The following is a 24,280-nucleotide window of genomic DNA, read 5'->3' on the forward strand; positions in this document are numbered from 1 at the left end:
AAAGCTGAAAAATTATCAGGTATCATTCAAAAAATATTACTCTTCTCCCTGTAAAATACTCTACCACTCATGCAATCACATTCTTTCTGATTTAACCCTAGAATTAGGGGACCTCACTACAAACAACTCATCTGAAACCAGAATTATTCATTATTTTGTCCTTCCTCTGAAAAGCCAAAAAGGCACCAGATGTGCAATTAACAAGTCATACAGTAAGTGGGGATGAGAGTTGGGCTTTTCTTTTAATTCTTGAGTTACCTTCAAAAGAAAAAAAAAAAAATCTTTAATATCAACAATCTCTATGGCTGACAGATGACAATATTGCTATACTTTGTTAATTTTTTTCAGGAATGCTTGCTAGGGAGGAGGGCTCATCCCCTGCCATCAATAAAAATGTACTTGGAACGGATTCTAAAATTGTGTTAGCTGGTGACGTCTATTTTTAGAGGCAGTGGATAGAAACAAATAAGTTTTGCATGAAAATATATTAAATAAAAACAAAGCCGTATCCGTGGACACGAGTAGTAGAACGTGCAAAGGCCAAATTCTCTCCAGCAAGCTTGCCGGATCAGAAATGCTCTATGGACTATTACATTGGTTTGACAGTTGAGTTATTAGAAATGTAATCACTCCTCCAGAGGAGAGATAAAACCTTATGAAGGAAGCCTCGCTTTCCCCCTAAGGTGATCAGAGAGCAGGAAAGATCCTACACAATACAGTAAAATCATTCTTAAATACAATCAGTTCACGACAATAAAAAAAGCAGCCTCTCTGTAGCTCTTTAAAGAAGAAAAACACTTTGCAAAGCTTGAAGAACGGATATACCTAGAACAACACACCAACAGGTGCAGCCTGAAAATAGGAGATTTTATCAAAACACTTCTTCCAACGTAAAGGTCTCAATTAGCCTTTGCTTCCACAGTCATAAACTGCAGTCCTTGCCATTCAACATTTACACTTCCAGAACTTGCGATCCAGACGCTGTACTGATTGTTCTTGGATATTAAGAGCAATAGGGAAATTTAGTCTAAGTAAGTACGAACACCCATAAAGCTGCACCACCATTTTTGCAGAGTGCCTAGCAAAATTAAACATTCAGGCCACGTGGTTGAAAACTATCAGGATTTATTTTCCTCTGAACTTCTCAGGTTAAGACAACGACAAAGACACGCAGCCATACAGCCATTTCGTTCCTTGAGATAGCAACCTGTAACACACACGTAAGTGCAACAGACTGGTTTCCTTAAAGACCCATTCCTGAAAACTTTCAACCGTACACTTTGATTATACAACGTGATGACAGTCCCAAGTGAAATCACTGACACCACTCGCTTGCCTAAGATTAAATAAACGCATGCTTGCATGAACACAGCCCATGTGTGAGCAGGAAAAGTCAAAAAACATAACTCTTGAGGGCTAATCTGTTACTTGCCTTAGATTTACCAAAGCACATAAAGACGTTGACTTGTATTTTGGATGTTCAGGCATTTAAAATTAACTTATTTTGTGGAATTAAGGATTCTAGAGTGACTTACCTTCAGGTTCCAGTGTGGTGTCTTCAACAACTAAATTAAACGAAGGTCGAGCCAGGCAAAGTCCAGCCATGGTGACCACCACCAGGCAGATAAGGCAACCCGAATCCCAGCTGACCATCTTTTTACAGTAAATTCCTGGTCCATTTCCATATCTCCATGTGGACTTTAATCCCATCTGAACACCTCTAGAGAAGCATGGAGAGAAAGCAGTGCCTTCGGCCAGGGTAATACCTCCTCCCTTGGAACAACGGCTGCTGCTGTGGGGAGGAGAGAGATTTAACACTGTCAGCGAAAACATCTTAGAACACAAACCAAAAAACTTCAGAAAGCCCCAAACAGAGCTGAGGTGAGAGGGAGGGGAGGAGAAGGATGGGGAAAATAGTTTTCCAGCTTGAAGAATATGTGAAAAGTGAGTGACTTTTCATTTTCTGTTAGCAGTTTCCATCATCACCTGAGGCGTAACCAAGTCCTCCTTGTTTTCACAAAATCACTTCTCAGCACATATTTAGAGAGCTATTTTACTGACAGAAAAATATATAGTTTTTAAAAAACGAGAGGCACACACATGTGCAGGCACATAACCTGTAATGCTACAAAATTACCACAATTATACAAATTATATTCTTGTTATTGTTTGAAGGTTTATGTAAGTTTGCCTTGTTTTTCATTCCTTCACCTAGGCAGTTCTGCAGCCAGCTGAATTTGCAAGAATTCAGTAATTTTCCACAAGAAAAACAGTTGAAAAATACTCTTTAGACTTGGAAAATCTGTAAAACTATTTCACCACAGGACTTGAGCTCCCCTATGGATGTACCTTCTTCTGACTCTGTTCAGTGTCCTTTTAAAGCCTGAGAGTCCTGTACAGGTGAAAGGCTCCAGCCTTTGCAGGGATACTGGTTAGCTACATTCCATTACAGGCAATTAAAATCTGTATAAAGTGTGGTACGGATTGCAGTTTCACAGGGGAATCTCCCCAGCATCGTTTTCCATTCATATATGCTAAACAGAGCGCACACACGTTTCTCTTCTCTCTCTCAACGATGCTTATTGATGTATATTTTTCAGATGGGGGAAAAAAAGGTCTATTTCATTCACAGTAAAACTAATTTAAATGGATGTAGTTAACTGGTAATCCAGGCAAGGGCTGATGGAAGAGAGAAGCGGTATCAAAGTAAGTTGAAACTCCCTTCAGGGGACCCTGTTGCCACCACACTGAGATGCCAGGTGAGGGTCAGAAGAGCATCCTCAGAGGGTGATTTAACAGCTCAACCAGAAAATTAGACCCGATTTTCCGCTTCAAAAATAAAAGATGGTAAACCTCAGTAAATGGATAAAACAAGTAACTGCAGCAATCGTTCTAATCTGGCCAATAATTCATCTTAGATGTGATGAAACCCAACTGAAGCTTAGAGAGCACTCATCTTGAAGGGAAAAATAACATAAAACACTCTTTTCCCCTCCTGCCCTCACCCTTTAAAAACAAAAAAAGGGGGAAAGCATAGCCATAAAGGCAAACTTCTCAAAACTCCCTGTCATTTGGATGTGGTACCTCAGCATACACACAAGCATGGACAAATATTACCCTGTTATAAAGCCCACTATCAAAAAGTTTACTCAGATTTTATTAGCCTTTTGCTACCTGCATGTACAAACCAAGTTCACAGTGCTAAGGACAGAAACGCTCTTGAGGCATCTTTTTATCTTGGGTACTAGATACAATAACTTCTGGAGTCAGTAGAAACAGATTTTAGATGACATAAAGGCGGCACTTGGGGAAAATAATTAATACACGGTATTTCAGGGGAATCCCTGATACTTCAGGGCAAGCTTTTTTTTACCTCAACTGATATCAGCTCCAAGCTCTGTCCCTCCTTTAGAGATCTGAGCATAGCGTGAGCATCCCAGACCACAAGCTAGCAACCACTATTAAATCTCCAGTGAAAACACCACCAGACCACTGCAAAAACATCTGCAAAGAGCTCGCCAAGCACTTCTCTAAATAAGCGCAGAGCAGGTGTAGAACTGAAGAGAGCTCTGTCCCTGGGACCAGTCTGCATTTGGTGAAGGACTGGGGCAAAGCCCCCCTGGACTCTACCACCCAGGTCAACCGCCCGACTCGCCGTCCAACAGCCACAGCTCTGTAGCTCAGTTTATCCAGCTGTAAAGCTGGTAGAAATGCTAATTAACAGACTGGATGTACTGCTAATTTCATTTCCATAAATCATTCTGTAAAGCCCGATTAAAGGCTATGTACATAAACGCAAAATTTAATCATAATTTTGCAAAAAGAAAACACACCGGAACGCTAGCATATATTCCAGACTCTTCTTTAACAGCATTAATTCCACTCACATTTCAGCTGTTTAAGATTTTTAGGCTACGTTAAATGCCATTTGAAAGCACATTTGTGGTTCCTACCCTCATCCTAAGTCCTGAAGTGCAGCACAAGGCTACCTGACCACGCGTCTTCTCACCTGAAGATTTTTGCCAGCTTCTGCACCTGAACATCTGCCAGCAGAAAGAAAGGACTCTTCATCCACAGGGCAGCAGAAAACTCAAACCCGTGGCTTGCAAAGGTGTAGCAAAGCAAAAATCAGAGCTCCGGACCCATCCATACAGCCAAACCACTTTTTACCACCACGACAGCAACCAGGGTTCAAGGATTGCCCTTTCCCAAAAGAAGCAGGAGTCCAAGGAAGATGAAACGAAACCAAATTCTTTTCGTAGTTAAATCGCCACAGTTGCTGGGGGACGAGCCTCTGGAAAGACCTCCTGCGCTGGATAATTATGTACCTCTATCTCAATGTTTGGAACACAGCCCCAGCATGCTTTTTGGCCTCCACAATTCTGGCTTCCTGACTACAATACCATAATCCCTCCTGGAGTCTCAGACTCAGTGAAAGCCACACGTAGTGTTTATTTTTCCCCTTGAAAGGGAACTCTGTCTCTCTTCTCAGCCTACACTTTGGGGAGGAGTTGTCAGCCTCCAATGATTGATGGCTCTCCTTGCCACTCGCTCATCAAGTCAATTTTCACCTCGTCACATACCTGCCCAAATTTCTTTGCCAAACTGACAAGCATGGGAAAGCAGACTGGTTTGGGAGCCCAACCAAATTCCTCCAAGCTCTACTTCAGTTTAAACACACTCACACACACAAACAAGTAGTACTTGTTCAGCAGTGGCATTAATTAAATTCAATGCTCAGTGTTCTTTTTAATCTACTTCCATTGTTGTTTATAAGATGTTTATCGCTCCCCAGGGAGAGTACAATTTGTAGAGTACGTTAACCAAATCAATACATTGCTCGTTGTATAACGCCTCAGCATCTTTCTCTATTAGGCAGGGAAGAGCAAAATCTGAATGAAATCTGGATCTTCCCCCCCCGAAGAAATCTCAAGCGCCCCAAAAGCCCAGTAGCTTCATCAGAAAAACCCAGGTACACGAAGCTTTAAAGCTAACAGCTTTATATACGCATACATATACACACACAAATATATATGCGTCTATAAATAAATATACACGCATATGTATCTAACAAGACTCTTCATCATAGCTCAATCTCCAAGCAAATCTGAGTATCACAGCTATTAAAAATTAATTCTGGAGGACTAATGGGAACCGGCTGGCAGCTTCAGTACTTTTGCATTGTTTGAACTTCTTTCATTTGCTTTCCAGGACTATCCTGTTTTTCTCAAGTCTTTTGCCACTAAGAGATCGGGGGGGGGGGGGGGGGGGGGGAAATCTGCATTTTAATTGACATTCCAGAGAGAGAGAGAGAAGTCCAGAGGCTGCTGATTGCTGTCTATTCAGCCCAAACAGGCTTTTCAGATGAAAATGAGTAAAGGCTAGTGGAAGATTTACAGGGATTTGGTACAAAGGAGACAATGAAGTTTTAAATGTTGATAGCGTTTCACACCAAACGCATAATGGGTCCCTGTTTGAACGGGCCGTTTTGCATTTAAATATATATTTCATTGAGGATTTCTTCCCCCCCGTCTCAGGCGGGGGCAGTTACGTTCCGCGGCCCCTCTGCCCCGGGCAGGGCGGCGGGCAGGGCAGCACCGCCCGCTCCCCGGCTGCGGCGGGCTGCGGGCCGCCCGTCCAGGCGGTGCCGGCCTCCCAACCGGCGGGCTTTGCTCCCCCGCCGCCGAGCCTCCCTTTCTCATCCCCGCGCTGACCCGGCCCGCTGTCACCGCTGGAAACCGTCCCCAAAGATATCCCTGCATCCGACAACCGGGAAGGGGGGGACCGGCAGGGACCCAGCGGGCAGCGGTGCGGCTCGGGCTTCACCCCCGGTCCAGTGACAGAACGACGGACCCGCATCCCGCCCCGGGGGCTGCCCCGGCCCCGCAGCGGCACAGCCCGCCCCGCTGCCGCCGTGCACCAGGTGCGAGGCCCCGCTCCCTGCAACGGGCGGGCACCGGGGAAGCGCCGGGACTGCCGGCCCTCCGCCACCTTGCAACCGCCTCGCTTTTTAGGGGCTGCACCTTCCCTCCGCCCCGCTCCCCCGGCCAGCCCAGCCCGGCGCCGTTTACCTGCAGCCAGAAAGCTCGGCGGGAAGGCTCCGCTCCCCCGCAACAGGCGGGCTGAGGCGCGGTGCCGAGCAGCGGCTCCCCGGGACGGGGAGAAACTCCTCCGCGGCCGCGGTCACTCGGCGGGCAGCCCCGGCGGGGCCGGCTGGCAAGCCCGCAGCGGCGCAGCGGGTCGCATCCCCCGCGGGACGCGGCTGGAGGAGGGGGGAAAGCAGGAGGGAGGCGAGGCGAGGCAGGAGCCGGCCCGGCGTCCCGTCCCGTCCCCTCGCTCGGCTGCGGCGGCTACCGCCTCAGAGGGGCGAGCCCGCCCTGCCCGGCGCCAGCAGCCTCCTCCCCCGCGCGGGCATCGCCGAGCAGAGCGCCGCGGCTGCCGCTCCGCTCCATCCAGCCGCCCGCCCCGAGCCGCCGCAGCTTTGTCAAAGCCGACAACCCCCCTCGGGTGGGTGGGTTTTTTTGGGTGGGTTTTTTTTTTTTTTTTTTTTCCTCCCCCGGCTGCCTTCCTCCCTCCCCCGGTCACTCCCCCCGCTGCAACCCGAGCCGTTTCCTGGACGGCGCTGCTCGGCTCTGCCAATGGCGGCGGCCGCGGCGCGGAGCCGCTTCCCCGGCCCGGCCCGGTGCCCTCAGCCCCACGGCTCCGCTCCCGGGGAAGGGCTGCGCTCAGCAGCCACCGCAGCCCGGGGGTCGGGGCTGCTTCCACCCGGCGGGGCCCCTCAGAAGCAGCGTTAAAGAGAGGGCGGGAGGGGAGCAGGAGCCCCCCCCGCCGCCTCCCCGGGGAAGCGCATCCCACAGCGGCCGCGGGGCTGGAGGGGGGGATCCCGCACGGCCTCGCTGGGGTTGCTCCACTAAAAGTTTTCCAGCGGGTTGGAAAGCAAAGACGGGGAGGGCGGCGTGTCCCACCGGGGCGGGCTGGTCCCGGCGCGGCCTGTGGCACCGCCAGCCCGGCTTGGTGCCTCCCGGGGCCCGGGCGGTTCCGCGCACGCAGCGGGGAGATGCAGGGCGGCACCTAAACCCTCACACAAAAATGGTACCAGCTCAACAGCTTTCCCCGAAAAACCTCTCCAGAAGTTTTTTTTTGGCTCGGAAGCCAGGGCTGGCCTGTGGCCTGTTCCAGCTAGAGAGGATGATTGGATAACACCCACTCAAAAAATCACTCTGGGTTTAGGAGCCTTTCAGTGCAAAGCCTGATTTCAGCTCCCTTGTGAATTTGCCTGGCAGTGCAGCTTTAATAATTGTGTGCGTGGTGCCCAAGCAGGGAAGGCTGTCAAATAGTTATGCAAACATCATTTGCTTGGACACACAGATTTTAAACTGCATAATATTGGTATTCAAAATTCAGTATAACTTAACGTGATGTTTGCTTAATAAAACATTTGCTTTAGATACCATTAACTAAAAGGTTGCTAATACAGAGTCCGTGTAATGCTTGCTTTGTAAAATCAGCCTGACAGCAAAATCAATAAGTGATGGTTGCCTCAAATTAAATCAGTGTTGATCAATTTAATGTTACTTTATTTAAGCATAGCCCTGCTGTACATTTTACATGTTGTGTGTAACATTGATCAAGGGGATTTTCAAGGACTGTGGCCGCACGGAATACCGTAACTCTCTATTTACATACTTCCAGACACCAAAAACTTGAAAATGAGTTTTCTGTAGAACGTGTACTTACCTCCCAGAAAGTACTTTCCCACCATCACCAGCAGCAATGCAGGCTTTAGGAGGGCCAGCAGACAAATTTGTAATTGATTAGAAACACAGGTTTAATTTTATTTTTGTTCCTAAAGCAACAGACATCTGAATGTTCTAATTGAGAAGCTGAGATGTCACAGTCAAGATCCAATTTTCCCAGCTCCGGGCATGTCCATCGCCCATTGAAAACATTGTTAACGCATTCTCACATAAATTATTGTCGGACACAGGAAGCTGGAATACCTTTCCCCATTCATCCATATCTTTGCATACTCTGAAAGAAAAGGAAGCATTCCACTAAAAATGACAAATCAGAACACCTATTTCCAATGTCTGGAAGCACTTGTCAGAATTTATTCTTTTTCGGGATGAAAAGATAGCAGTCTATCAATAGCAGCCTTTGCTCTTAAATGAGCCACAGTCTCCTAAAGTGGCCCACAACAGCCCAGCTCCTCAATCTGAGAAAAGCAGAAGCATGTTTGGAATTAAAAGGGGGGGGGGGGGGGGGATCAATTCTGTCATCATATTTAGGCTTCAAGAGATCTCAGTGGGCCCAGGGAGCCTTTCATAGCAGTTAGGCTGCTGAATGAGAGCATAATCTCTTTACAGTTTTTTCCTCCTCCTCTCAAAGTGGCTGGGATCCTTTCTGTGAGCCCTCCTGCACGTGAATGGTGTGGCTAATAAGCCTATTAATGAGGTTCCACAGCAGAGTGTGAATAGGTAAATAAGCCCCAATCTGTTGAGGTTCAGGAGCAAGGGCAGTAAAGCCATCATGAACTAAAGGTGACAGTTTGAACTGAAATAGGAACAACAGCTCCAGGTTTCAAGCGAAAGAATAGACAGACAAGGCACACATTCAGGCTCCTTCTACCCCCTACCGAGTCCTATTTTCTTTCCCATTCTTCCTCCTTTATAAAATGTCTTGAGTAGTCACCCATTTTTTCAAAAGCTCTTGAGACGTCCTTTTTCATCCTGGCAATGATACATCAATAGGGAGGAAGGAAAATGAGGACACCAATGCTCCTTTGCACCGCAAGTTTCAAAAGCAGGAACAGTGCTGTCCCCCCTCGCATATGGAAGCGGGGGAGGAGAAAGAAAGTTAAATTGAATCTTTCAGCCCTGCCAGCTCTTTGTCACTGCTGTCAGCTGGACCCTGGTCCCCCCTCCGCAGGGATACAGTTAATGTTCAACAGGGGCAGGGTAGGAGCGAGGGGCTCCAGCTGCGGGGAAGGCACAGCTGGGCTCAGCCAAGGCTCCACCGCCGGGCGGGCGGAGGAGAGGAGATGAATTCGTTTCCACCTGGCACCTCTTTCACCTGGCAGGGTAAGGTGAAGATGTGCCTGGCTGCAGGCTGCTCCTGGGCCAGATCTGCAAGAGCCCAACTCAAGGGCTTTCAGGGATGAAGGTGGAAAGTTAAGCAGAAGACAAAGAGCTTGTGTCTACGGAGAGATGCGGTGAGACAGGCAACTAATGCCTTCGAGTAATGTGGGAAAAGTCACCTTAGAAAAAACCATAACGCAGAGCTGCTGAGCACTCCTCAGTTCTAATCCTTGCAGAGCCTCTGACATTTCTTTTAAGTGCTGGAGATATTAGTGCCGTCAGGGCTCGATGGAAACCGGCTCCTCCACGGGATCCCAGCGAGGAGCCAGCCCCAGCTCCTGCCACATTGCGGACAGATGGCAGGGGAGGCCACAGGTACCCGAGGGAAGCAAATTCCCTAGTACTGGCCTATTCTCCAGGTGCTGGACCTGCTAACCTGTCACATTTCTATCTACCTGATGAAAATAGAAATATAATACAGAAAATTAAATAAATTAAAAAAGAAAAAGAAAGCTCACACATTAAAGTTTTATAGAACTACGGGGAGATCCTCTAGATCCTCATTCAGCCACGCACGTCGCTGAGGGTTTAGCTTCTCCAGGGAAGCTTCTCCAAAGCCGTCCTGTCCAAAGTTTTCCCTTGACCATGCTGGATACAATTAAATACTTGTCCAAGATTTCTTTTTTATTAAAGTTCTTCTAAAGCTAAGTGCCTAAACCCAAACCCTGGCAGCTAAAATGTTTACCCAGTTTCCAAAGTATTTATGGCTCCCTTTCCTGGCAGCTTTCAACTTTTTTTTAGGGTGCCAAAGAAGCAAATCATAGGAACCCACTTCTGAAAATCTTTTTCTTTTCAAAGATAGGCAAAGTGTCAGCGTCTTAGGGGAAAGTCACTTCATATAAACGCGAACCCTTTCGAACATAAAAACTGCTACTGGGAGCCTTCCATCACTAGTCCTCACCACGTATTACTTCAAGATGCTGCTAAACTGAAAAATTGAGATAAGAATTTCTTTATTTTAATGCCAGTAGATCCAATAATTATCCATAAAAGTGTGAAGCAGATGGGCTACCAAGTTCTTTTGCAGCAAAATGTATAGAGGAAGGGGGGGGCTGCAGTTCCCAGCCCATAAACAGATAGTTTTACTGGGTATTTATCAACAAAAAATCCTCATTTTGGTTAAGCTACAGAATGTGGCAAATTACTTACTTTTGCCTATCAATTTTTGATCTCTCTCTGCATTATGCACAGCAGAATCTTCTAAGAGGTACTTCTTCAGGCAGTAAGGCCAAGCAGTTGGAAAAAAGGGATTATTTTCACTACTATCATGTCAATGTCTTGTAATGGCATCTCCCTCCAGACTGTTATGCCTTGTAGCCATGTACCCTTTCTGGTACTCATCTCATTTTGTAGGTCTTAAGGAAAAGATTAAAAAAAATTTGTTGTTATTATTACACTGTTGCAAGACGTATTTAAACAGCAAACGTGGCGTGTTATGAGCAGGGTGTTGCACTGGGATACTGGACATTTGATGCTTTCTGCCCTTCTGCATTGGCTTTCCTGCACAGTCCTGGGAAAGGCACTTAATTTGTCTGTGTCCAAGCTCTCCAGCTATGAAATGAGAATAATAGATGCTTCCTGCCTCCCAGCCTTTATCCATTTCCTCTGTGTAGATGGTAAGCTCCTCATCTCTGACCATGTTTTTGTGCATGGCTTAGAACAATAGGACACTGATCTCAGCTGGAACCTCCAGGCACTTCCATAATGCAAATATTGAATACTAAATAATCAAAATAAAAGAAAATCCTCAATTTATTATGTATTCTCTCATGAAGAGTTTGTCACACGCTGTCCTGGTAGAGCACCTCTGGCTCTTGGGGAATAGTATCTTTTCTCAAAGAGTGGAAAGCAGCATCCATTAGAGAATATCTTTTAACAGTGAGCTCCCCTAAAGCAGGCCTCAGAGAAACCATGTGAATAAACCCCTTTTCAGCACCGAGCAGGGCACAGCAAGACAGAGCCAGACTTATAAAAATGAGAAGACAAAGGCTGCAAAGACAATTTGTCTTTCTGTTACAGATCTTGGATATATTTGGCTTGTTGGCCCATGCACTTCTTATTTCTCTTTCCAGTTGATCAATACAGGCTGGTTTGTTTTACTGAAGCTCTGTTGTCTAACTAGACCAACTGGTGGTTGTGGCAGCTTCCCATGCAACGTTACATCAGATCAGATTCTTCTCTGGTGACACCACAGGGTTCAGCAAGCATGCTCTGACTTTCAGGCACAACCTCAGAGTAGAAGGTGTGCAGACGGGCTTACACCAGGGTTTGTGTTACAGTTTAAACCCTGGAAGGGGCAGAAAACTATATGGCAGGGATCCACAGCGTAGGCATTGTGTTCTTTCTGGGCAGGGTCCTGTGACCCAGCCGTCCCACAGCACCGAATCCCTGCAGACCCCTTCTGCTTCCCACATCCTTCGCTGCAGCGCCAAGCTCCGCGTTTCCAGTTCACTCTTTCAGAGGCCCAGCTGCAGACACAAACAGGCACAGTCACTCTGTAGCAGTTCAAAAAAATGAAACAAACGTCTTTTTTTTTACTTTCCACAACCCTGGGTAATGAAGCACTAAATGCCTACGACTGTTTCCCTGCCTGATTCTTCTCATCTCTCAAACATCTTTAAGTCAGCATTCCCCAAGCAGTTCATAATCTTTCTTCTCTCCCTGTCCTTTACACGTAATTTTACTTCTCTATCTCCTACCGTAGTTTTCACAGGAATTTGCTTCTTCCCGTGTCTCTCTGTCAGTGAAAGCCACGTCTTTTGTCAGCTCCAGTCCCCACTGTAAGATGACCTCCTCCACTTTGCCAGGTGATTAAGGTACCCACAATTTCACTTGAGAAACTGGATTGCCTTGGAGAGAAGCCCGTGACCTGCCCAAGAAAGCCTCCACGTAAACAGAGGTGCATCGAGGTTTAACAGCCCTTGTTTGTTAACTCTGTAACCGCCTTCACAAGCTGCAGTCCAAAAATGGGATAAAAAGGTAATGGTCAGGCAGGTAAAGCCCAAACACAAATAGGGATTTGCTCTTTGATACAGGCACATGGAGTTCCTTAAGCAAAAGTCATACAATCATAGAATGGTTTCATTGGAAAATACCTTTAAGATTGATCATCGAATCCAACCATAAACCTAACACTGCCAAGTCCATCACTAAACTGTGTCCCTAAGTGCCACATCTCCCCATCTTTTAAATACCTCCAGGGGTGGGGACTCCACCACTTCCCTGGGCAGCCTGTGCCAGGGCTTGATAAGTCTTCGGTTTTATCATAGGAAGGTTCCCCAAGTCACCACACAGCCCCAAACCATCCTCCTTCCCTGCTCACACAGACCCAGAACACACTTTTCTCTTTCATTCTTTTGTGTTTAAAGGGAGGGTTACAGGGAAGCTGAGTTTGCATGAAATCTAGACTTGCGTTACTGAATATTCATACGCATAGCAATGAATATTCATATATGTATGAATATACAGCAAGATTTCAGGGCTGCTTTTGATTTAGATGGCCAAGTTGAGGTCCTAAAGATCCTTTCCAACTCTTAAAGGATAGCAAAGGTCGTATCGGTGATTGCTGGATGAAAAAAAAACAAGAACAATCACGCATCTCTTCTGATGTCAACTGAGCAGAGAAACAGATACTGCCGGAGCCTCCCAGGGCTGCTGAACGCCATGGATCAGGAAATGTTTTACATTGTGGATACAAGTAAGGAGGCCAGAAACTTGATTACAGGGGAGACTTAGTTAAATATTCACTGGGATTCATTATGTGAAAACCACTAGAAAGGAACATGTTTCTACAGGAAGGGTAGGGCTGTTTTATTCTTGCTTCTGTTGTAAAATGCTACTGATGGCTGCCTACACCAGCTACCGTCCTCTAGTGGGAGGAATACAGCAGGTCTGTGGGGATGCGCAGAAACGCTTTTGCTGGTTGTTAATGTTAGCTAGAGGCAGTGCTGCTTTAATTTGCCAAGGAGAGCCTTGTAAAGCCAGCAGGACTTGATTACCTGACCACCTTGCGTTTGATGAGCAGGTAACATGAGCGTTTTGGGCAAGAGGAATGTTATAAACAAGGTTTATAAAGTCTTAGAGCTGTTGCTCACTCAGTCTGAAATAATCGTGAGCGCAAAGACTGAGAACAAGCTGCACAAAAGATTGGAGACTGAAAAAACCACACAGCGCTCTCAGTCCTGCCCTGCCATGGAAAGGTGATGGCTGCGTCCCAGATCACACATCCCAGCCAGCGTCGATTTGACCAGATGCCGGTGAAGCCGGCACACTGCTTATCCCACCTTGCAGCGCATGCTTTTCCCTCGGCTGCAAAGTGTTGAGTGAGCACCGAGCGCTCGGGGACCTTGCTCGGCGCTGCCTTCCAGCTGGCTGTGCACAACAAGAAGTAGTGCTTCCTGGCCCCGGCCCTCGGCTGTTTGGGAAGATCAGGTCCTAAGAGCATAAACACAGGCAAGAAAAGAGCAAAACATCCCAGCAGATCCCCCACGATGCTTCCTGCGAGGGAGGATGGGGGTGGCCGGCCGTGCTGTCCCCTGTCCCGCACAGCGCTCCTCGCCCTGGGTGCAGACAGGCAGCCCTGGCTCCTGGCTGGGGACCCACAGGACCCTGTCCTACGGGCGTCCCCCACGGGGGGCTTGCAGGAGATGGCCTCTTACAAGCCGTCTCCTCTCCCCACCTCCTCGGGCTAGATGGGTCCCAAAATATTGCATGTCCTTTGAAAAGGGCCGGAATGATGCTCAGTGCAGATGATACATCTCCCAGAAAAAACTTCTTAAACATTTTTTACTGGCACATTCAGCCTCATTACATGCAAATAAGAGCAATTCAGCAATGAATCTGAAAGCAACGAGTTTCATTTTCAGCACAGAGGATGAGAAAAGAGTAGTAAGGAGTCAGGCGCTGGAGAAATGTTGAACCCTCAGTTACAGAAAGCATTAGCCCTAATAAGAGCTTTTTGCAGCATGCGAAGGGTAAAATACAGTGTTGGCCAGCGAGGTAGCTCTACGGTAAAAACGTACAAGGCAATTTCTCTCCTGTAAATTTTATTCCCTGAAGCCTTACATTCAGCAATCTACTTTCTGAGGGGAAAAAAAAAGGAATCGACAGTCCCACCCTGCTCAGCGTGTTGCAACAGGCTCCCAGTTAAATTCTGGAAAACAGAGAAGCTGAAACATTTTAAACAGAAACTACTGTGATCTCCAGCGTACAACCGAGAGGGAGTGGAGGGGGAAGCAAGCGGTGAAAAACTGAGCTAAAAGCAAAGGAGCTGCATTTGTAATTGTGCTCAACAGGAAAAACATCACTTACAGATAAGAAATAACACACTGTTTAACCCTATCTCCACAAACAGGCAGCGACAACAAACTACAAGCGATCGATCTCCTCCCATGCTGCAGTGAGGCCCGGGGGTCAGCGGGTCCCCTGGTTTGGGGAGAGGCAGAAGAAGGGACGAAAGGGAAAAGAAGCTGAAGGAGGGAAGGCAGGCGTTCATATGGTGCTCCCACTAAAACTGCCATGAAGCCAGGACATGATGTGGAAAAACATCTCTGCTCGTACCCTGGCCTGCTTGAGATACCCGGGTTTCTGGTGGTTTGGGTGCAAGGAGCATTTTCCAAAGGGATGTGAAAAATAATGGGGTTAACCCCACCTTCCTCAGGAAATGACTTGCAAAAGATCCTGGAGGAAAATCATGCTGTGATTCTGTCTGGTTAGAGGTATCCAGTTGCTTTGTCCTCCAGGAAAATCTGTCTGGTCCTTGGATCCAGGTTTAGTACTGAGGCTTCCTTTTCTTGGGTACCAAGAAGATCACCAAACGGGCCCAGGAGAAAATTCCTCCTCACGCCTTGCATTCAAAAATCTGACAAGTCTGTCACCCATTTGGAGCTCTTCTCTTAATAGAGAGAATGGTGGGAGAAGGAAATTAATTTCACCAGAGGAAAAAAAGTCTTCCAAAATCCATGTGTCCATGTTAGAATCATAGAATCATAGAGTGGTTTGGGTTGGAAGGAACCTTTAAAGGTCATCTGGTCCAACCCCCCTACCATGAGCAGGGACATCTTCAGCTAGATCAGGTTGCTCAGAGTCCCATCCAACCTGGCCTTGAATGTTTCCAAGGATGGGGCATCTCCCACCTCTCTGGGCAACATGTTCCAGTGTTTCATCACTCTCATTGTGAAAAATTTCTTCTTTATATCTAGTCTGAATCTATCCTCCTTTAGTTTAAAACCATTACCCCTTGTCCTATCACTATGCTCCCTAGTAAAAAGTCCCTCTCCGGCTTTCTTGTAGGCCCCCTTCAGGTGCTGGAAGGCTGCTATAAGGTCTCTCCATAGCCTTCTCTTCCCTGGAATGAACAACCCCAGCTCTCTCAGCCTCTCCTCATAGCAGAGGTGCTCCATCCCTCTGATCATTTTTGTGGGCTCCTCTGGCCCCGCTCCAACAGGTCCATGTCCTTCCCGTGCTGAGGACCCCAGAGCTGGGTGCAGTGCTCCAGGTGGGGTCTCACCAGAGCGGAGCAGAGGGGCAGGATCACCTCCCTTGACCTGCTGGCTGTGCTGCTTTTGACGCAGCCCAGGATACGGTTGGCCTTCTGGGCTGCAAACACATGTTGCCAGCTCACGTCCAGGTTTTCATCCACTTTTTCACCCTGCTGCTCATAGCTCCAGCTCCAGGAGCTGGTAAGCCCAACATGATGCTTGCTGGAGAAGAGGCAGCAGCTTCCTGGTGATGCAGACCTCCGCTCCCGGGGAGGCCACGCTACCTCTCCCTGCCGGATCGGGTGGTCCGCTGGGGTGGGAGTTGAACGCATTAACAGAGCAGTGAGGAGAAGCAGTTTGCAGTTGTTTGCATGATACATATCTTGTGAATAAATAAACCTCATTTCCAGTGCTGCTGCTCTCTAAACATCTATAGAGACGTGCATTCACTCAAAACGTTCAGAAAATAAACAGAACGAGTGCTGCGCAACTGAACCCTCCTCTAGCCAAAACCCAGCACTGTGAAAGTGTCACCTTTCAGCAGAGCCAAAAGTTTCATCACCCCCCAAAATTTCTCTTCTCCAGGAATGCTCTGTCTCCATTTTCTGATGCAGAGAGACCTGAGGGGCCATAGGTTCGGGGTTCCAAAGCCTGGTGTACATTTTTCCACATATACTGCGAGGCAGAAGGAGGTAAAGAATAGTTAAATGTAGCACAATTGAAAATTAGCTCAAAATGCCGCAAGCTGCAGTTCAGATGGATTACAAGATAACCTCAGTAGTTTCAAGAATGTACCAAGAACAGCCTTAAATCAACATAAATACTTGCTCAGCCATTTTCATCTCAAGATTAATGTCAGACTTTTTTTTTTTTCTTCTGTCCTGTGGCAGTAAAATAATTTTCCAGCGTTTTTAGCTAAGGCATTGTAGTTACCAGGAAAGGGGGTGAGAATGGGGATGGATGTGGGACCCTGGGGGTAGGAGTAGGGGCAGCAGGGTCCAGACACCCTCCAGAGAGCGGGAGCAGAGCTGGGCAGGGAAAGGCTGATGCTGGTGGGTGCACCAGGGGGGACGCGGTGCTCTGAAACGCCAGGATTTGCTGGATTTTGGTGGGGAGCCAGCCAGGTGCCTCCTGCCACCTCCCTTTTGCTTCTACCCGCTCAGTTGTACCAAAAGGCAGCTATGACCATTTTCAGTGCTTTCTTGAAGCTTTTTTTTTTTTTTAAGAAGCTTTCATGGACTGTGCCCACAAGACACTGTGATGTGTCCCACGCTACATTCCCACTCACACTCAGCAGCACCTCAGGCCAAGTGACAGCCCCAGGATGCAGCCCTTTATTCTGGGGTGAATTCTGGAGATTTCTTGATACTCAGAGAAAAAAATGCCCCAGAGAGGCACCTGTGGCCTCTGGGATAAATTTCTGCTTTACAGTCGCCTGCAAGCTGGCCGGGAGACACACCCTTGCTTGCTGGAGTACAGATAAGCTCCCAAGGACTTCAAAGGAATTGCTGAACCAAACTGCAATGAATTTCTGCAGAAATGTAATGCACAGCATGTGGCTGAGGGGATGGAGAAGAACTGGAGTGGTTTAGATTAGATAGCACTATTTGGCTTTTGAGGGGCTTGAGGAAGTGAAGGGCACGTAATTGTCTTTTAAAGTGTAATATTTTACTTCAATTCAGCCACACTGCAGAGGGGCTTGCAGATAAGCAATGGAAATTATTTCCATGTAAGCGCTGGGTATCGCTTTCATACAACTAATCTCCCTGAGATCAGTTTTCCATTCAGTGCATCATCGTGCTGAGGGGAAGGCTCAGCTACACATGCTTGGTTATGTCTGCCTCTATCAATTTATTATCAAGTGGACCCTATTGCTAGGGAGCACCTCAGGGCCATGACTCCCTTTACTCTTACGGCATCACAGTTAACAGCAACAGCACCAATGCCCAGGCAGGTTGCGTGTGACGAGCTCTTAGTCACGGGGGAACCTACGTCCCAGGAGGGTCACACCTGATAACCCAGCTGATGACCATCCTTCCCATGTCAGCACTCCTCGCTACTTAAAACACGGATATTTTACTACCTGCTGGACTAAAACCTGAAATGGGAAATTCTTTCATCAGAAGAGCAGCAAAAGGAAGAAATATTTGTATGCTAATGACTTCCGTTAATGTTAATGCATATATAGGTATATATATAGAAAAAAGCTTCAGTTGATCTGGAAACCTTTCTACAACCAGACAAAAATGTCTGGACATGACTCGGGGCCTAGTGCCAGCTCTGTTGCTATCTGTCCTGGGGATGCTATAAACTCATTTATAAACTCAGTCTTTTACAGTGTTTGCATGTATCCAGCGTGCCAGGCCCTCTACATCTTACAATAACATAAAAAAAAAAAAAAAGTATAAGCAGCTAGTTGGCAATATCATCTAATTTGTCCGTGGTGAGGGTTTCTGGCCATTGCACGTGTGCCTCATCCACTGGAAGTTTAGTGATGGTCTTTATTCATTGTTTGGTTCCAGCTCTGCTCTGTGAAGGAGTACAAATATACAGGCTTTTACACATTTGTCAGGACCTTACAGTATGCTTTCTCGTTAACAAGATGTTTTTTCTTTCTGTTTGAAGTCAATAAAGTCTTTCAAGATTTAAACATAAGGATGAGTTTCTTTTTCTGAGGGAAGGTACACCCAAATAGCCAGCCTTTATTCAGTTTCTCCTTAGGTGAATATCCCCCTTTTGATATCAAGACTTGTTTTCCTTGAAGAAATGTGCCAGACCATGCCAACAACATGAAAAATCACCGTGCATTTGTCAGCAGAAACATTTGCTCTAGAGTAAGTACGAGCTTGAAGAGCAGAGCCAGAGTCAAGGCTGGGCCACTGAAGATGATTAACTGTTTGTTCCATTAAATAATTCACTGGCCAAACAGCATGAAGCATTTTAAAATGCAGTGTGTGTCTCAGGCCAATAAAGAAACATCTGCCCAGCAAGAATTACCTACGTGTGGTTCTCAATTGCATGCTTTGAAATTCCTCGTATAAATCTCACTGCCTCGTCTGTCTAGAGGGTATTCATCCCAATTTAGTGCATAGTCTCCTGGCAAGCTACAACCTTAGAATGCCACCCCGCACACCTCTGCTGATGAAAGCCATGACGGCAGAAGAACATAACTTTCCCAGCTGCCAGCCCTGAGCACCAACTGGGGATCACAACCCAGCAGAGCTTTTCAGGTCTGCACCTCATTGCCTGCAAAGGGAACTTCTGTAAGGAAAATTCTTCTCTGTTTATTTTCTGCAAACACAGGGAGATAAACATATGCATTTTTCCCCAAGACACTCTTTAGTAAAGTGTTCATGTTCCTTTAAAAATGAAAATTGTTGTCGGTAAATATATTTTTTCCCCCAAAGTGTGCCATTTTTTAAAGGAAGGCATGAATTTTTCTGTTAGTTTCAATAGCTACTGTGCAACAAACTTGAAAAAGTAATACAAATTTGTAAAGCTGCATTATACACAACGAAGAATAATTTAGCATTGGCAAAATGGTGGGTCCTGGCTTTAGCATGATAACAAATCAAAGCATTGTGTTCCAGTATTTTATCCCTTGGGCATTATCTGCTTTTCACAAGACCTTCCCATGAAGTAAATTGGTAATTCAGTTCTCCTCTAGCCCTGCTCTGCTCACAGTAAAATAACAAGTTAAAATAACTAGCAACATTTATTAGAATGGTTTCCTGAAGCACAAGAGAGGGAGTCTGACTGATGTAGTTGTGGTGACGCAGTCTGAGGGCTAATCAAACCAGCTGACCAAATAAATTTAAATGTAAAATCACGGGACATACTGGAATCATTACATTGGTTTCCCCAAAAAGCACTTTCTTGTTTACCTACTAATTCCAGAGTATTAAGAGAAGACTCATTATTCACATACAACACAATTAAGTTTGGCACTCCCTGTATACACTCATTCACCACTATCATTAGCGACAGAAAAAAGGCAAGTAGACCTCTTATATAGGCCTCTCTTTTCCTTTTTCTTCAGGGCTCTTGCATAGAAACAGCTGAAATAAGCACAAGGGTTCATCTATATCACCATTACCAGCTTAATGTAGAAGATCTATGCAATGCTGAAAGAGTATGTAGGATACTCTTGGGTTGCGAGGGATGCTTCTATGGGATTGTATCAAAGATCCTCTTCTCGCTCGCCTTTTTCTTCCTTCTCACCAAAAACCTGTTACTAACTGTTCAACACAGCTGTGGTAACAGCCTTGTTAACTCCTGCCAGCCAAGGTATTTCCAGTGATGTAGTAAACATTTCCATACCCATCCTCGTCCCAGCTCATCTGCAGGGGATCATGGATCAGGGGCTGTTCAGGCAGGTCGCAGTGGTTTGGATATCACTGCGTTGCAGCTACAGCTCCTCTACAAGGGACCAGGAGGAGAAGGAGCAGTCCTGCTCCAGCCAGGGAGGTCTGCGCCCTGCCAGACATAGGGGCTTTTGTAAAACTCCCCTCTAAGCAGCAGCATGCTAAAGGGAAGAGTAGAAAAATATACCTAATAGCTCAAAGTCACTACCACTACTTTATTTTGCATTCCTTAAATATTTAAGCACATGGATTGTTTTTGCAGGAAAATGAGTAGAAAGAGGGCTGCTGTACTGTGCAGTTCATTACTTGGCCTGGGGTATTTCCTGGTGAATTATCCCTTAGTGCTCGTATTCTACCAGGCAGGCACTAACCCATTCCCCAGGACAAGAAAAGAGATCAGGAAGCTCTACAAAGATGATCCGATTCCTTTTAGGTCAAGCACGTTTAATGTCATGAGAACAGACATAATGAGAAATTATTGGAGGTATGGACAAAAAAAAAAAAAAAAGTAAAAATACATCACAGAAGAAACAGTTCAGAAAGTGTCACTTGTTCTCACTTTTTCCCCATTTCTTCATGCAGGGGAGGTTGAGTTAAGATTCAAAACACAAAGGTAAGCAATGCTTTAATATACCATTCAAAACATTTTATTTCATCCAAGTGGAGACTTGCAGGGTCTGGTCTGAACTCTTACATCGCCTGGGTCATATACTTGCTCCCAGTACCTCCAGCATCAAGACCATAACTTCTGGTTGAACCAGATTGTTTAGAAAAAAATAACCCCATCTTAATTTAATTTTTCAAAGAGAGAATTCATCATGTCCCTAGGCAAATTGTTTCAGATATTAAATTCTCCAGTGGCCAAGAATGCACACCTTATTACTGGTCTGAATTCTTCAGCTTCAGCTTTCAGCCACAGAACCTCATTATAACTTTGCTTCATTAAAGAGCCCTTTCCCCCCGCAAGTACCCTTGCACTAATGGTTTGTCCACACAAACAAGCATGGGGTGACGCACATACTGGCGGAGAGAGTTCACACTGAATAGCCAGTAAACTCAGTGTAAATTTACTATACAGCAATTTCCTGAGTAACCTAAATTAAGGTTGGTTATCCAATCTTTTATTTAGACCAATTTAACATTTAAAAGAAAATAAAGCATGGTCAGTGTGGCAGGAGTATGCTTGTAGCACATACCGGCTGTGGTGTATGCCTGACAGCAGGGACAGCACATCCCAGGTTTGCTGGTGGCTCCGGGCAGGAAAGAGCCCTCGGAGCCACACGTCCCTCCTGCTCCCCCATTTCCCTCCCTGGTCCCCACGCTCCAGCCAAGGGCACCATCCCAGGGCCACCGCTGGCCCCGAGCACACAGGCCACACGGGGTGCTGCTCATGGAGGACTTGTTCCCACCACCAAGTGCTCCTTGCACAGTCCTTGTTCTTAGAAGTTACCCTCATATGCTGTGATATTGTCCATCTCCCTCTGCAAAGCCTGTGGTTACGTACCTATAGCACTACCGTAATCATTTTCTTTTTCAATTAAATACCCCAACAGGTTAGAGGAGAGAGATGATTCGCAGCAAATGGATTATGGAAGCAGACAAAGACCCCTCTTGGGCTGAAGCTGTGTCTGAGCATTTCCTGACCCCCAGTGATGTGCTCAGACCATCACAGCTCATGCAGGAGGGCATGGGCACCTCCCCGAGAGCCGAGCCACCCCACCCCATCCCCTGTGTTACTATAGACCATGCTGCATCAAACATCATTAAACTGCAATATTCACACAAAACTGAAGCACCACAGCGCAGCACACACAGGCCTGGAGCTGCTGTTGTCACCATGAGCCCAAAGTGCAAAAAGCCGTAACCATGCATAGTCACAAATCAGCAGGAAAATGTACAGCAAGTAGGCTGTTTCTGTGACTGTCTACGCTTCACAGTGCAGTGAATGTTTATTGTGTTTGGCACAGAAAATTTGAAAATAAACAACACAGTACCTGATCATTATTTTCCATTCAACATTTGAAGGCTAAAGCAGGGAAAGGCGAAGGGGGAGGCGAAGCGCCATTCCAATAGGTGTGTCTCGGTGTCTCCCGCATGTTGCAGCTTGATGGTTCTCACCGTTGCGTGGGCAGCATTCAAAGAGGCTGACTTGTAACTCCAAGCGATAGCACACCGTAAAGTTAACTCACTGCATGCCTTATGGCACACTGCACGGGATAAAATAATAGCCAGCACAACAATACTGTTGCACTCTCACTCCGTCTTCATGTTGTGACACTCAAATATCCTGCAACGTGCTGTGATTCATTGACTTTTGAGAGCCTTTGACTTTGCTGGGCGAAGGAAGACAGAGGTGAAAAAGTAAACACGCAGCTTTGGGCACAGCAAAGTCTCTGGTTTTCTGCACGGGAACAGGCAGTGAGTTCGGAGGCGATGACTTCTGCTGTGGTCAACGGTGGTTGCATTTGCAGCTGCTGGGGTACGCGGAGCGCGGCACAACTGGCATCCTCAGAGGGAAGCTCTGCTCCAAAGCAGGGGAAGCTCCTCTGTGCAGATGCCACAGTTTCAAGGAAAAAAGCTGCGTTGGTAACAAGCAGCTATTTGACGACATACTGAAGCTATACCTTCATAGCCAGCAAGCCTGTGTTTTAATCAAGGGAATGATTTACTGGAGAGATCTTAGTGGTAAATATTCCATTACCTATGATTCTTATAAAACCAACATTTTTGTGGAAGAGACAATTTATTTTCACACTCAGATCTTCATTACTAAGACTGCTAACAAACAAATGGGTTTTGACTATGAGACAGTTCCAGCTTCAAGAGTTCTGCATTTTCTGATCATCTTTATTTTAAAATGAGACGTACTTCTGTTTCTTGCATGTCAAAGGCTGGAAGAGGCTTACAGCATATTTCAGCCACCGAAGGAGACTCTAAAACTCAGTAGCATTGCAGAGCTTAGCTTACCTAAGCCATCTCCCTATTCACTCCCTCCTTCACCTGTTTCCAGACTGCCTTCAATTTTTTTTAGGCATAGCCTCTCAAGTCAACAGTTGGTTATATTTTTCTCATTTCTATACTAAAACAGTACTCACTATGGAAATTATGACTTTTTAGCGGTTCTTTACATTCTTACAGTATTTTGTATAGCAAAATAATTGAAACACAAATCAAACCCTCGGCCACTGTAAATCTGGTGACCCACCATTACTACCTTTCAGCGGCAGCTCAGTAACTAGCTGGGTACGAGGGCATGAGGCACCGGGCATGGAGAAACATGCTGGAGCAGAGCCTCTCTTGCCCCGGTGAACAGCCAGCAGTCTCATCCCAGGTCACGGTGGGCTTCTCCCAGCTTCTGGGCAGAAGAACAGGTAGAGCTCAACATTTCTGGCAACTCTTTCACCAGAAGGGCAGCAGGAAATTCTTGAGGAAGCTAGAGATTTCATCTGAAACTGGAAGGGGGAACCATCAGCATGGAGGGAGTCAAAGAGGAGAGCTCCCAGAAGCTTGATCTTGGGGCTGAATATATTAGGTATTTTCGTTAATATTCTTGGCACAGGAAATAAGAGCATGCTGATGAATTTTGCTGATAGCATAAGACTGGGAAGGACTGTCAAATAGAGGAAGATGGGAATATCCTTTCTGGGAGAATGGGATCAGAACAGACCAGAATAAAAAAAGTAGACTGAATTTATTAGCATGATAAATAGAGTTGTGCTGCTGAGGATCAACAATGCCAATTTGTGCCATGGTTATCAGCTGGCAATGACAAGAAAATGTAGAAGACGTGGAAGTTAGCTGGAAGCTAGAAAGTTTCTACCTATTGAGAGAGATTCTGAAGTATCTTTGCAGATGAGGGCAAATTCCTACCTAACCTTAGTCTGGAGCTAGATAGATATGCAGAGGATTACACAAGATGGTTGCCTGTGAGAGCTGGTGATGGGGTTCAGTATCTCTGGTAGAGGCAGGAACTTTGAACTGCAGCTGCTCGCATCTGTTCTGCGAATCAGTGGGTGCTTTTGCTAATTAAACCCTTTTCATGATGACGTATCTCCACTACCATTTTCTTTAGGGCGTCCACTACCATTTTCTTTAGGGCGTCCACTACAGTCAAGCTGAACATCATAGCTCCATATCTACATTTCTTTGCAAAATATTTATTCGGAAGCGTTCGAAGTGGACCTTGCTGCACACTGCAGCATCTTCTCTCCCAACAGCAGAGACCTTCCTCACTCTCACCACCTGACTGAACATACTTTTCTCTACAAACAAATCACGTGCGGCGATGCTAGCCTTTGTG

At 46.3% G+C, this 24,280-nt stretch overlaps 1 protein-coding gene across 6 annotated transcripts in view; it reads right to left on the reverse strand.

Moving 5' to 3' along the window:
• The window catches only part of FGFR2 (fibroblast growth factor receptor 2), an 87,588-nt gene extending 81,383 nt beyond the window's left edge, over positions 1 to 6,205 (reverse strand). For all 6 annotated transcript variants that reach the window (XM_087763750.1, XM_087763749.1, XM_087763748.1 and 3 more), the window contains exons 1-2: positions 6,072 to 6,205; positions 1,536 to 1,792 (exon numbers count right to left, since the gene is read on the reverse strand). In XM_087763750.1, the coding sequence (XP_087619876.1) occupies positions 1,536 to 1,710 (175 nt within the window). In that variant the 5' untranslated portion in view covers positions 1,711 to 1,792; positions 6,072 to 6,205. The remainder of the gene's footprint in view (positions 1 to 1,535; positions 1,793 to 6,071) is intronic.
• Positions 6,206 to 24,280: the final 18,075 nt, after the last annotated feature.

Source organism: Nipponia nippon, unplaced genomic scaffold (assembly GCF_047370975.1).
Source record: "Nipponia nippon isolate SJK-2023a ecotype South Korea unplaced genomic scaffold, ASM4737097v1 scaffold_3, whole genome shotgun sequence".
Classification (NCBI taxonomy): Eukaryota; Metazoa; Chordata; class Aves; order Pelecaniformes; family Threskiornithidae; genus Nipponia; species Nipponia nippon.